Source organism: Mesoplodon densirostris, chromosome 4 (assembly GCF_025265405.1).
Source record: "Mesoplodon densirostris isolate mMesDen1 chromosome 4, mMesDen1 primary haplotype, whole genome shotgun sequence".
NCBI classification, from domain to species: Eukaryota; Metazoa; Chordata; class Mammalia; order Artiodactyla; family Ziphiidae; genus Mesoplodon; species Mesoplodon densirostris.
In genome coordinates, this window is record NC_082664.1 from 169731601 (window position 1) to 169745679 (window position 14079).

Sequence of the window (14079 nt, forward strand, 5' to 3'; positions counted from 1 at the left end):
TTAACTGTTTCCATATGGGTGAATACTTCATTCTCTTGCCCCTTCTAAGTAGTATTTTAAGAAACTTTTTTTTGTAGGTATAAAATAAGTACTCAGATATCTAATAATCTGGGTAGAGTCAGCCTCTCCCTGATTAAAACATGCTGAAAGTTCACAGCGCTAGCCTATTACTAATTATTTGGCCCTAAAATGAGTTTACTGGATTGTCCAGTGTATAACTGACTGTTTTTATGCATCACTATTTCATGGCATATTTAAGTCTACTTTTATATGTCCTTCATTCCCTTAAAGTATTAACAGTGCATAAATGAGGATATTTTGCCAACATCAGTAATGCCTTTTAATCATAATGATTTTTGAAAAGGTCAGCTTATTTCCAGATAAGCCTAAATAATATAGCTTCATTCCCAGCATCAATTCTTTCCTACCTTACACATTCCAAAACTGAAAACAGACTTGTAATCAGGAGGTGACACTCAGAGGAAGAAAGAACTCCAGCATGGAAAGCCAATTACAAAATTTTTTTCCCTTTTGAAAATATTTTTCATTGAAAGATAGGGGAAATAAAAACCAAAAAGTTAAAAAAAAATCTTTTTAACCAATAGTTTGGAAGGAAAGAGAAATAAGATGTGAATTTTTTTAATGAGATAAAAGAATTGGAAGGATAAAAGACCCTGGTGTTATACTTTTAAACACATATTAGGGCTGCTCTAGATTCTAGAAATCTAAAGAAAAATTAAGCCTTTATTTTATAAAACCTGCAGCTCTGCAAGATGCCACAGCTGTAAAATGACAAGGTTCTGAATATCAGATGATTTGACCCCAGTTTTCCATCCAAAACTCATCTCCAAAGCAAAGTTCCTGCGTTCTGCAGATAACTATTCTTGTTGGCATTGGATTATGATTCTGAGCTACAACTAATATCAAGAGCTTTTATTAAAAGAAAACATGCTGCATACCCTTGCATATTATAATGATGTGAAATTTCATAATTTGTCCTATAGTGCTGTCTCTGTAATAGATTACTGTGTGCTTAAATTCACCTGTCATTCCCAGAGCTCTTTGTACGGAGTGGTTCAGGCATGAAAACTCTGAAAAACTTTAAGCTCAAGTTTCTTGATTTTAGGAGAAATGTTTTTAGCAGTAAAATCATCCATCTCATGCCTGAGGCCAATTAGGAACAAGCATGCCCCATATGGGAAATGAGATATGATTTTTTTCTAATATTCTATTGATAATAATGATGATTATAATCAGCATTGTACATTTTATGACCTACCTTTCCAATGAAATTTTTTCGGTATTTCAAAACAAATTGATTTTCCCATATCTTATGCTCCAGACTCATGGTAAAATAAATGTTATTAGTTAGTTATAATCACAGATGTTTATCATTATACTTGTTTCTCTTCTAAAATACTTCCTTTTTAAAGAATTTTCCATGTTTTTGATGCTGGAGGATCATTTTTCACACTTTTGCAGACGATGGCAAGAAAACTTACTAAATGTGCAATTGATTTTTCCATTAAGATAGCATGCCAATAAGTACACCCAAGGCTGCAAGGACCATTTAAATCATCAGACACTTTGATGAGGTATTCTAGTCTTCAGAATTTTAAAGATCTTTATTTTTAGATAACAGGTCAGGAAACTACAGCAAGTGGGCCAAATTGGACCCACTTCCTGGCTTTGTAAATAAAGTTTTATTGAAACACAGCCACACCCATTTCTTTATGCATTTGTCTGTGGCTGCTTTTGAGCGACAACCACAGAGGTGAGTAGTTAGGACAGAAACTATATAGCCTACAAAGTCTAAAGTATTTACTACCTTGTTCTTTACAAAAAACACATGCTGACCCCCGATCTCCAAATTAATTCCTAACTGGGTCTCGGGATTCTGTGAAGTTTTTCTCCTAAATTTTCTTTTGTAGATGTTTCATCTCACTGGTGAAATGACACATGTTCAATTGTGTAGAAAGACATGGACTTCATTTTTAATCCTTGTGTATATATTTTAACATTTACTCTCTTTTCTTCATCTGTATATATTACCTTTGCAAAATAAGTTTTATTTCTGAAACCCTTTCCACAAAACAGGTAAGTTAGAGATGTGATGAGATTTACGCTTTAATCTCATGATTGAATAGATGCTGCAAGCTAGGAGAATTCTTTTCTAGGCCGCCTTATTAAATGGGGTTCACTTAATATGGCTCCTGAGGGCTTTGAAATCAACATCCCATTGAAACTGAGTGGAAAATAATACAATTAACTTGAAATAGAGCTCTCTAATGATTTGTTTTGGAATTAGGTAACAGTGAGAAGAAGGGAATAACTTGAAAATAAAAACATTGGAAATCTATTGTAGTTAGGAGCTCAGACTGTCGAAATCAATTCTTAAGGAATATTTACAAAACCACATAACCTCTATTTATAAATATTGAATAAAGATGTGCTCCATATTTGAAAGCAACTTAGATTTTCTCTCACAAGATTCTGTAATACTAATTCCCAAATATGATGATAAAGGACTTTAAGTGTAAAACACATTTCACATTAACATGGGACATAGCATTAATTCCTAAACGTTTTCTAAATCCTATCTATACAGTTGAAGTCCTACTTACTCATTTTCAACAGTTGTCGACCTTGCTACATACATTCTACAAAGACATTCCTTAGATATTAAAAACAGCTGATATTTACTAAATGTTGACTATACAACAAACAGTCTACTTTTAATCCTTACCCACCCTCCCTTGCCTCGTTTTATAGATGAGGAAACCGGCTTAGATAGGAAAAATAACTTGCCTAAGATCACATACCTATTTGGTGCCCAAGCCAAAATTGTAACTCGAGCAGTTTGAGCCCAGAATCTTCATGTGAACCATGTTCCCTCCAAAGTCTTGTGAGTACAAGAAGCTTGAGAGCAACCAAGTAATAATAAACACCAGCACTTGGTATTGAGGGGCATTGAAAAAGGTGGGCTAACTCTTCTGGGTGAGAGGAAAAGGAAATGCTGCTGGGAGGAGGTAAGTCTTGAGTTGAATTGGGTTTACTAATTAGAGACAAGGAAGGTATTCCAGACATATGTAATAGCGTGTTAAAAGGCAGAGACTGGAAGAGTACAACACTTTCAGGGAGATGTAATAAGTCGCAGGAGATGGGCTGGTGGAGTGTGAAGGGGCCTGCAGTATTGACATAGCTTACAGGAGGTCAGTGGTTTTCCCATTTCAGTGTGGTGAGGATCACCTGGGGCACCTGTTTACAGTGAAAATTACTGGGCCCAAGTTGTAGGAGAATCTTATCCAGTTAGATCCAGGAATTTGCATTTCAGCAGGAACACCAGGTGATTCCAGGTCAGGAGAGCCTCTCTGAGAACACTGGAAATCAACATTCTGGAGCATGACATGGTTAATGTCGTGATGTTTTAGAAAAACAACACAGCAGCTCAGTGGAGAGAGGAAGGTGTTCTTAAAAGTGATTTTTTATTTATTTAGAATTCAGAAATAATAGAAAGGTAGCTTTTCTTAATGATTTATACAACATGCACACACACACACACACACACACATACCCTTTCATTTATAATAGGTTTTTGATGTTATTTAAACTACTGGGTTATAAAATAAAATGCTGAAAAGGCAGGGTTCTGTTGTGTTAATTTTTTAAGGCACCGTAAGATACAAAAATGTATGAATTTTTCAAACCAAACCTTACTTGTGTTTTGCCATTCTCAGTCCTTCCCACCCTAGCAGTTAGTAAGCTGCAGTGTGAATAAATAAATGAATGGATTAGTTAATTGAATTACATGTTTTCAGTAGAACCTAATTTCACACACTATAATTGAGAGATTATTTAATAACTCAAGCAAACTGCGGTGTTTCTGTACTTTTCTCTGGGATTAATGTAATAATTTAAGGGACTAATTATTTAAGATAAAATTGACTCATAAATTTAAGATTTGGTACTGTCTTGTTGTAATATAAGCTAAAAGTAGCTATTTCCCACTGGCTTTGAATACATCTAGAATGGAGTAAGTAAAGACAAACTGCATTTTAAAAATTATCTGTTGCATTTAATAACCTGTCAGATGGCTCCCAAAATATATTCTTTGTAGAAAATCGATATATTCCCATCTTGCAGAAGAGAATGTCAGTATACTTTTCAATATTTAAGTAAACTCGAAGGGAAGAAAAAGAAAAAAGAGGCAACAGCTATCTAATTCATCTGGAATTGGACTCTAAACGGCAGAGTCTCTTTGGGTAACCAGAGATAGCCTTGACCAACTGGGGACTCTCAAACTCAGGATGCCAGATCACACACTGATGTTTATTCCACACTTAAGCTTGTTCAACACAGATGGTAGGTATAAAATAGCTGAGCTCTAACAGATCATGTCCGGGCAGAATGATATATATGGTCTTTTTTGTTGACAGTCAAGCTGTTTTCACATTCCACTTGAATTAAATTGTGCTCATTCATGCCATGGTACCTGATCTCTGGCAGGGATTCTTATAAAAAATCATCGTGTAGATTCATTGCAAAACAAGTGAAAAAAAAAGTTGTAAAGGAGCACTATAAGAAAAATAAGACTAAAGTTGAACAGCCTATAAGAAACTATGACAAAAAGCCTCCATTTATTTTGAAAAAAAGATAAATATCTATTTAGATTAATATTTATTAATATGGATTCATATATATTATATATAAGTATATATATTAATATATTAAAATTCAGGGGCAGTGCAAATCCTTAACTTTCATAAACTGGTAAAAATGTTTAAAGTTTCTAATATGAAAAAGAAATCATATGTCAGATATATTAGGTATGATCAAATATAACACTGGCCTTAACTTTAAAACGTTCACAATCAAGTTTGGTAAATAAGACATAAAGCCATGACATTTTATATAAATGAGAAAAGTTAAATAGTAAAGTGAGAGATGATCACAGCAGTGACGACGCTTTATCCGAATGGGCTCTGGGTAGTAATTTCTGGGTCTTGAAAAGTGAATGAACTGTAGCTGGATAGGTAGGGAGGGCAGAAAATGATTTGAGTCAAGAGAGTGAGAGTGAGCAAAATCTCATCAGTGCAGTGCGCTGAATTTGACCTTTTAGACATGACCTAATCGTAGCGCTGGTAGGGAGCCACAGGAACACACTCAACTTCACTGATTCACTACAAGGACTCACAGAACTCAGAAAAGCTGTTATGCTCAAGGTTGCCATTTATTACAGCAAAGGGATACAGAATAAAATCAGCAAAGGGAAGGAACGTAGGGCAGAGTCCAACAGTGACCAGGCACGGCTTCCAGTCATCCTCCCCCAGTGGAGTTGGCCCATAATTCTCCCAGCAACTATTTGTGAAAACACACACCAAGTATTGCCACTCAAGGAAGCTTATCCAAGCTCATCGTTGTCCAGGATTTTTACTGAGGGCCATCACGTAGGTATGAAATTCTGCTTGACTAACTTTATCTCTCATCTCCAGTGCCCCCAGGGGTCAAACTGATGCAACATGGCCTGGGGCTCCAGGCGAATAAAAACAGACATTCACCATAAATCATATTCTTAGTATGATCTAACATAGCCCAAGACCCAAGATATACAAAGACACTTTTATCAGGCAGGATATTCCAGGGGATTAGAAGTGATCTCCCAGGAGCTGGGCAAGGGCCAGTTCTTTCTTTGGAATGTGTGGGTTTGAACACCCCAAACCCGCTGAGTTACTAAGCTTTTACTGCACGATAGGGAAAGAGTTTGTGTGACTGCAGATCTTAAATTTTAAAATTTAACCAAAACAAATAAAAAGATCTGAAAAATACCTGCAAAACATTTTATCCACATGTTGTGATGATGAAAAATACATATGTATGAGGAAAAGAAAAGCCAACTACATAGAATAGCTACTGTCTCACCTTTGCGTGGGCATCCAGGTGTTCTGCCCGGTGCAGTGAGCCTCAGTGGCGTGATTTGTTGCCACTTGCAACCATAACAATATGATTACCTAAGGAGTAGCCCGTTACGCAGAACTCCGTAAATGCTTCTCCACTGCTCCAGCTAACGGTTCTATAGAAGAAAGTTTATGTTGTGCAGATTTTAGAATTAACTACTTACCGATCTTTTTCTTTTAATTTCTACCCCCACTCTGCACCCCATACTTTCTTTTCTGATCTGCAACGTGGCCTTCTCTGAAGATGTTCCAGTGGATTTGATCGCCATCGGCAGGACTGGGTGGACAGCGGATGCCCTGAAGAGGTACACATGTGCTTTATTACGACAAGATTGTTGGGACCAAGCTGTCATGTACTGTTGCTGCAACTTAATGAAAATGGTATCTAATTTAATAAAAACGGCCATCAGTTACTGAGCCCTTATATGTACCAGATGTTGGGTTTAACTCGACATGTATTATCTCAGTTTATTCTCATACCAGTCCTATGAGGTCAGAGCTGTTATTGCCTCCATAGGACCAAGAGGAGAAGAGGGAAGGGTGAGGGGAGATGTTGGGGAAGCGGGTGGAGAGAGAGTGTCTGGAATTAGGTGTGTGACTCAGCAATAGTAGAACCAGGACTTAAGTCTCTGTGAGCAAAGGGCAGTTCTCTTAAACATTTGCTGCTTTTTGAGATCTAGGAAGCCATTGTTCATCTTTTTTGTTCAAATAACAAAATCAATGAAACAGGGAGAAAGGTTGATTGCAGCAAATTGGCATGATAGAAGAAGGTAGACATGGTCTAACATGGAAACAGTTAAGTCCCAGGCAAACGTGATGGAGACAATGATGCAAAGAAGTGAATCAAGCAAGTAAATAAAATTGCAGAATGGATTTTAACCTATTTACAATTTTTTAGTGAATTGTATTTACACTGTCATTTCAGAGACATAAAAATATCCTATAAAATTCAGAAAGAAAAGTATTTGTTTCTTCTCCCTTTGTTAAGTTTTAGGGTTTGAATTTTGAATAAAAACCATTAAAACTTCTATAACTTTTCTCATTTAGTAAAGCAAACCATGTCAAAGAGCTATTTTCAGAACTCTTAGGCAATCCTAGTTACTAGAGCCTTTATTTTTAATTTAGTTTTTATTTATGATGCCTCATAACTATCTTGAAAAATACGTCTTTCAGGATATTCTTGAACATTAAGTACAGTATTGCCAATGAAGCTTTAATCAACTTTTTGACAGTTGTTTGGGGGGAATTACAGTGATAAATACTCATTTATCTATTTCATTTCATTTATTTAACAACAGTACTTCAAAAAGAAAATATATTGATAGAGTCATAGTTGTGTTCTCAGGTTGATGTTTCTTTCTTGTTACCTCAGTTAAAAATGTTGACATTGAATACCTGTGTAAAGATCAAGAGGGTAATTCAGACATCGTCATTTTCTTGCTTTACTGTGGGCCCACCATGAAACATAAGCTATAGAAAAGAATCCATCATATTCTAAGGCCTCCTAAAGATATTTGTGGGGAATTTAATCATGTCCTATGGCCTGTGCTAAGCACTAAAATTACAAAGATTTTTTTTTAATTACCCTCTCTTCCTAAGGAGCTCAGAATCTAGTACATTCTATAATATACAATGTTTCCTTTTTATTCTGTAAGTACATCGTCAACATTACTTGCTTTATGGTGAGCAATTCTGTCCTTCTGTTACAGGTAAGTAGACAAGGTCACCAAGTCCAGTCCATTTTCTGTGCCTAAAACCAGTGTTAAATTTTCCTTCTGATCTTGTGAGATGAATTTATTCAATAAGTGCAAATCCTAATATGAGCATTTATTATGTACTGCTCTAAGCACTGCTAATGTAAAAGTGTGAGAAATATGTATAGCAGGGGAGACAGACCCTGAACAAAGGACAACACTTAGAGAACCACACCGGCAAAGAACTCTAAGTGCATGGTCTTGTTAAATAGGACAAGGAAACATTTGCTTGGGGAGATGATATTTAACATGACTTCTGAAGGGTAACTGAAGGTAAGAAGAGTGGTGAGAGATGAGGCTGGTGAGGTAAACAGGGCCCTAAATGTAACATTGAATGAGTTTGGGCCTTATCTTAAAGGTAAGAGAAAGCTATCTGGAGGGTTTTAATTAAGGGGGTGACATGATCCAAATGACTTTTTGGAAGAATGGATACATTGTATATTACACTGTCTTAATTACTATAGCTTCATAAGAAATATTGTTTATAGAACAAACCTCCTTACTTTTTCATCTTCACAAGCATTTTGACAACTTTGGGGCTTTTGTTCTTCATATAAATTTTAGACTCAACTTGCAAGATCTGTAATCAATCAATCAGTCAATCAATCTTGTCAATATTCTTACTGAATTTACATTGTATTGTGAATTATATCACATTTCTGAATTATGGAAATTTTATTTTATTTTTTACTTTATTTTTTAAATTTTATTATTATTTTTTAATAGATCTTTTTTGGAGTATAATTGCTTCACAATACTGTGTTAGTTTCTGTTGTACAACAAAGTGAATCAGCCATATGCATACATATATCTCCATATCCCCTCCCTCTTGAGCCTCCCTTCCACCGTCCCTATCCCACCCCTCTAGGTCGTGCAAAGCACTGAGCTGATTTCCCTGGGCTATGCTGCTGCTTCCCACTAGCTATCTATTTTACATTTGGTAGTGTATATATGTCCATGCCACTCTCTCACTTCGTCCCAGCTTCCCCCTCCTGCCCCATGTCCTCAAGTCTATTCTCTATGTCTACGTCTTTATTCCTGCCCTGCCACTAGGTTCATCAGTACCATTTTTTTTTTTTTAGATTCCATATATATGCATTAATGGTATTTGTTTTTCTCTTTCTGACTTACTTCAGTCTGTATGAAAGACTCTAGGTCCATCCACCTCACTACAAATAACTCAATTTTGTTTCTTATGGCTGAGTAATATTCCATTGTATATATGTGCCACATCTTCTTTATCCATTCTTCTGTCGATGGACACTTAGGTTGCTTCCATGTTCTAGCTATTGTAAATAGTGCTGCAATGAACATTGTGGTACATGACTCTTTTTGAATTATGGTTTTCTCAGGGTATATGCCCAGTAGTGGGATGGCTCGGTCATATGGTAGTTCTATTTTTAGTTTTTTAAGGAACCTCCATACTGTTCTCCATAGTGGTTGCATCAATTTACATTCCCACCAACAGTTCAGGAGGGTTCCCTTTTCACCAAACCCTTACCAGCATTTATTGTTTCTAGATTTTTTTGATAATGGCCATTCTGAGTTTTGATTTGCATTTCTCCAATAATTAGTGATGTTGAGCATCTTTTCATGTGGTTCTTGGCCATCTATATGTCTTCTTTGGTGAAATGTCTATTTAGGTCTTCTGCCCATTTTTTAATTGGATTGTTTGTTTTTTTGGTACTGAGCCCCATGAGTTGTTTGTATATTTTGGAGATTAATCCTTTGTCTGTTGTTTCATTTGCAAGTATTTTCTCCCATTCTGAGGGTTGTCTTTTCATCTTCTTTATGGTTTCCTTTGCTGTGCAAATGCTTTTAAGATTAATTAGGTCCCATTTCTTTATTTTTGTTTTTATTTTCATTACTCTAGGAGGTGGGTCAAAAAATATCTTGCTGTGGTTTATGTCAAAGAGTGGTTTTCCTATGTTTTCCTCTAAGAGTTTTATAGTGTCTGGTCTTACATTTAGGTCTTTAATCCATTTGGAGTTTATTTTTGTGTAAGGTGTTAGGTAGTGTTCTAATTTCATTCTTTTGCATGTAGCTGTCCAGTTTTCCCAGCACCACTTATTGAAGAGGCTGTCTTTTCTCCATTTTAAATTTCATCTTTTTATTATTGATTTCTTACTGAATTGAATTGTCAGAGGGCACATTCTATATGATACTGATTCTTTAAAATTGGTTGGAACTTTTAATAGAATAGTGAATGAGTAATTTGTACAAATTATCTACATGTGCTCAATAAGGTTGTGTGTCTTCTAATTGCTTGGGTATGAAGTTTGATAAATGGGTTCTAGGTATTTCCACCATAAGCTTCTTTACCATAAACATCTTTGCCACAAGCATTTTTGCTGCATAAGTAATTGGCCATAAAGCAATTTTGCTGTAAAAGATAAAACAACGAAAAATAAAAGAGAGATGTTAGAAAGGACATAATGAAACATGAAAAATGAATAACAAAATTAAAAAGACTTCATTGCAAAATACAAAATATCTGAATACATTTAATGTGCATGTAGACTCATGACAATACTTTGCAAATAACTGACTTTATTCTGTGGGTTGTACCTAAGCACTGCCTTCCAAGTCTTTTGTTCATCATATTACACTTTTTTGTTGTTTATTGATTTGTCTCCTTGTTCAGCATCCCAATGTTATTTTCACTAAAATTTCTTCCTTCTTTAAGAAAGGTATTAATTTCCAAATACTGGGATGCATGTTTATAACTGAGCTTTGTACTGTGTTGTGAAAGCCTCTGCACTATTGTTTGTTCTTAGCATTTTGTCACATGTCCATTGACAGACATTACAAAGTTCTGTGGGAAACATTGTTTTACTTCTGTGCCTTCAAGGCCCTTGGCCTCTTTCTCCTCCCATGTAGTGTGTTTCAAAAGAAGAAACCAACTCTTGGGGCAAATCATCACCATCTGTCATGATTTTTGTATTGTGTATATCAAACCAAACCATCAGCCAATTATTTTATCTTTTATGGCAAAATTGCCTTACAGACAATTAGTTATGTGGCAAAAATATTTTCAGCAAAAATCCATGTGACAGAGATATTTACAGCAAAGAAGATTATGGTGAAAATTCCGGACATGTGATAAATATACTATTCAGTCAGACTGTCTTCATTCTCTTTATTTTTACTTTCTGAGCTCTTTGGAGATGGGACCTTCTCATCATTTCCTTGTATCTTTTAACCTCTCTTTTATATCATCTATTATCTTATTTCTCAGAGCAAACCATGTGTTTTTACTTTGCATAATGTATATTGTTCCTACTTTCTTTATAGCACACAGCTTTTGCTTTATTCTGTTTTGTGGGAGAGGCAAAAGAAAGGCCCCCTCAGAGATTTTCTTTACTTCCCAAAAATCCTAGTAATGCTTTAAAATTTGTGTTTTATCCAGAATTCACTTGTATTGTGACAGGAGGACCGTTTAAGGTCTGTAGTCTGCCTTTACTGCCATAAGCAAAACAAGTCCGGGATTTTAGCTTAAACATTACGGTGATTAATAATACTGTTTTTGAGAATAGAACCACAGGAGGAGAATAATGTGTGACAAGTTCCATCTTAGACTTACTGAGCCTGAGATGTCTGTGATATCCACATGCATGTAAGCCAATAGATGAATATTTGGGCCTAAAGTTCAAGAGAAGAATGTAGACTGAAGATAGAGATTTATGCATAATTAACATAAAGATGTTAATTGAAATCATAGGTATGGAGGAGATTGCTAGTGATGATGCATATAGAGAAAAGACAGGCCAGGAAAGATGCATAAGAACCACCAACACTTAAGGGACAGAAAGAAATGGAGATGGAGTTGTTAGACAGGTATCAGAAAACTGATGAGTGTGTGTCACAGAATCCAAGATCAGAAAGTGGACAGACTGTGCCTAATGCTAATGAGATAGCAAGAGTGTACATGGAAGATTTAGTAGATAAGGAGATATTTAAAAACATTGGTATGAGAGTTTCAATTAAGTTGGATCAGATAAAAACAAGTTTATGGGAGTCTGAGAAGCCCTAGGCTGATCAGTCTTTCTGGAATTCTGACTGAATGGATGGAAAAGCAGGATGATGTTGGGGTGCATGTGGAGAAGAATGAAGACGGAGTTTTTAAAATAAGACTGGACATGCTTGAGTATGTTTAAGTGCTGCCGATAACAAGGCAGGAGGGCATTAGAGATGAAATATTGAAGAGCAAGGAGGGGGTCAGATGAGCAGGTTCACAATACCTGAGAAGGTGGGCTGAGCTGGGCCAGAGTAGTGATTGAGAGAACAGCTGTATACCATAGACCTCATCCATCCTAACAGGAGGAAGGACAGGTCAGTTCAGGTTCAAGTAAGGATGGTGATTTGTAAATAAATTTAAAGAATTCTTGCTGATGACTCTTATCAAAGAAATAAAAAGTGAGCCCAAGTATAAAATTGATAGAGGCACTATGGGATGGCAGTTCTAAGTAGAGTGGAGAGGGTTTGAAACTGATACTGAGGATAATTTGAGAGGAGATTAGCAAAGCAGGGCAGTATTGCCAGGCAGCACAGAAGGCCCCCGCTGGGCATGCAGGAGGTAAGTTTGTGGAGCTCCCAGTGGGAGGCTATAGGATTGTTCTCCAGCTCAGGCATGGAAAAGGCAGAGTTTTTACTATATTCAGTACTGCAGATTTTCTAAGAAGGTGTTGTGGAAAAAAAAAAAAAAAGCAACATGCTTAAAGGTATTGAAAAGAGAGGTTGAAGTGATGGAAAAAAGGAGACTAAAGGGAGAAAATCATTGTGCTTGGGCTTTCTACATAATCATAGGATAAGAAGTATGTGAGTGAACAGCTACATGGATAGACTGAAAATAGGATAACTGAATTTTTTATTTCAGAACTAAAGCATTCCCAACCACAGAGAAGGTCCAGGGTATGGGGATGATAACTAAAGTGGAGTCAAGCAGGAGATCATGAGATTACTGAGCTGAGAAGATGCAGGAACTAAAGTTTGGGGAATTGAATGGGTTGCTAGGATGTTGAAGGAGGGAATAAGCTATATCATATTTACTTAGTGACAAGGAAGCCATCTTGGGAGCTCTTCCTGAGCCAGCAGTATGGTGAATTGTACTTCACTAATGACAAGAGAAGTTTAAGAAAGGTATTTATTCAGTAATAATTTTCAAATGTGGGTAAGTACCATCCATGTACAGAATAGTTATCTTCTACTCAAGGCCCACCAGAGGGATGGAGTCCTTTGAAGCACAAAGAGGTAGGGAGAAACGCCAACTTCTAAACCATGAAAGTTTGCATGTTGGAGATTGTTACTGGTAAATGTCATATTATTTATTCTTGTGGGCTATAAATGAACAATACAATATGCACCTTTTCCTCATGTAGCTCTGCTAAGAAGATAGACTAAGTGATTACCTGAGTGCTGTTCAATCCTTTGCTTGGGTGGTTTTGAATATTTCATAAAGGAAAACAAAATTTTAATTTTAAATATCCATTCATCCTGTGGTGGATTATTTTTCAAACAATAAAGTAGTATGGAGCAGTTACCACATTTTTAAAATTTAGCATTACCAATTTCATGTGAATGGAATACATTCTCTCTTCACACACCTAAGCATGTTTTAAACCTTATCTTTATGCACATGTTTTTCTTCTAGTATGAACGTTTCCCATCATGTCTTTTATAAATATACTGATATAAAATTTAGGTTAAGAAAAACAGTAATATGAAAGGTTAACAGCAGAAATGATGGAATTCAAATATCTAAAGATGGAAATGCTTTCTAACATTCAGTTGTTTTCTCTTGTCTATTTTATATACTTTATACGTTAGTAAAATATATAACTATAGTCCTGTACAAAAATAATGCATTCCTCATCTTTATTTGAGAGGCTTTTGTGCTTTACAGCCCAACTTCTTTGATATAATTTTAAAACATATGTATGATCACTCAAATTGTCTTCCCCTTTGTTTCTCTTATCAGTCAAAAGAGAAGCTCTGTGACACCACAGAGCCAGTGGAACGTTCTACTCAAACCACCACCATACGAGCAACAAGCACACAATTCAGGGTCCTGACGACCACCAGAAGAGCAGCGACACCCCGGCTGCCCACCAGCCTGCCCACAGAAGGTGCCCTGGAGATACTTTTGCTTTATTACTGAAGGAGGGAAAACTCACTGTGTTGACATGCACTGGAGAAGCTCTCCAGGGAGAAAGTTATTCTTTGGCAAACTGGATTTCTTAGGGATGTCTAAAAGGGAAAAGACAAAATTATTATGGAATAAAAATATGTGCTGGGTTTTTGTTAATGTATGGATGCCTTTTATTGAGATTTAGTCTTTCAGAATGATCCTGGCTACTAGTCCTCCTTAGAAA

At 36.1% G+C, this 14079-nt stretch overlaps 1 protein-coding gene across 1 annotated transcript in view; it reads left to right on the top strand.

Annotated features, from left to right (window-relative positions):
* PLXDC2 (plexin domain containing 2) overlaps positions 1-14079 on the top strand; it is a 401022-nt gene that overhangs the window by 327689 nt on the left and 59254 nt on the right. Inside the window, exons 11-12 of the mRNA XM_060095440.1 lie at positions 6199-6259; positions 13686-13833. Coding sequence (XP_059951423.1) covers positions 6199-6259; positions 13686-13833 — 209 coding nt within the window. The remainder of the gene's footprint in view (positions 1-6198; positions 6260-13685; positions 13834-14079) is intronic.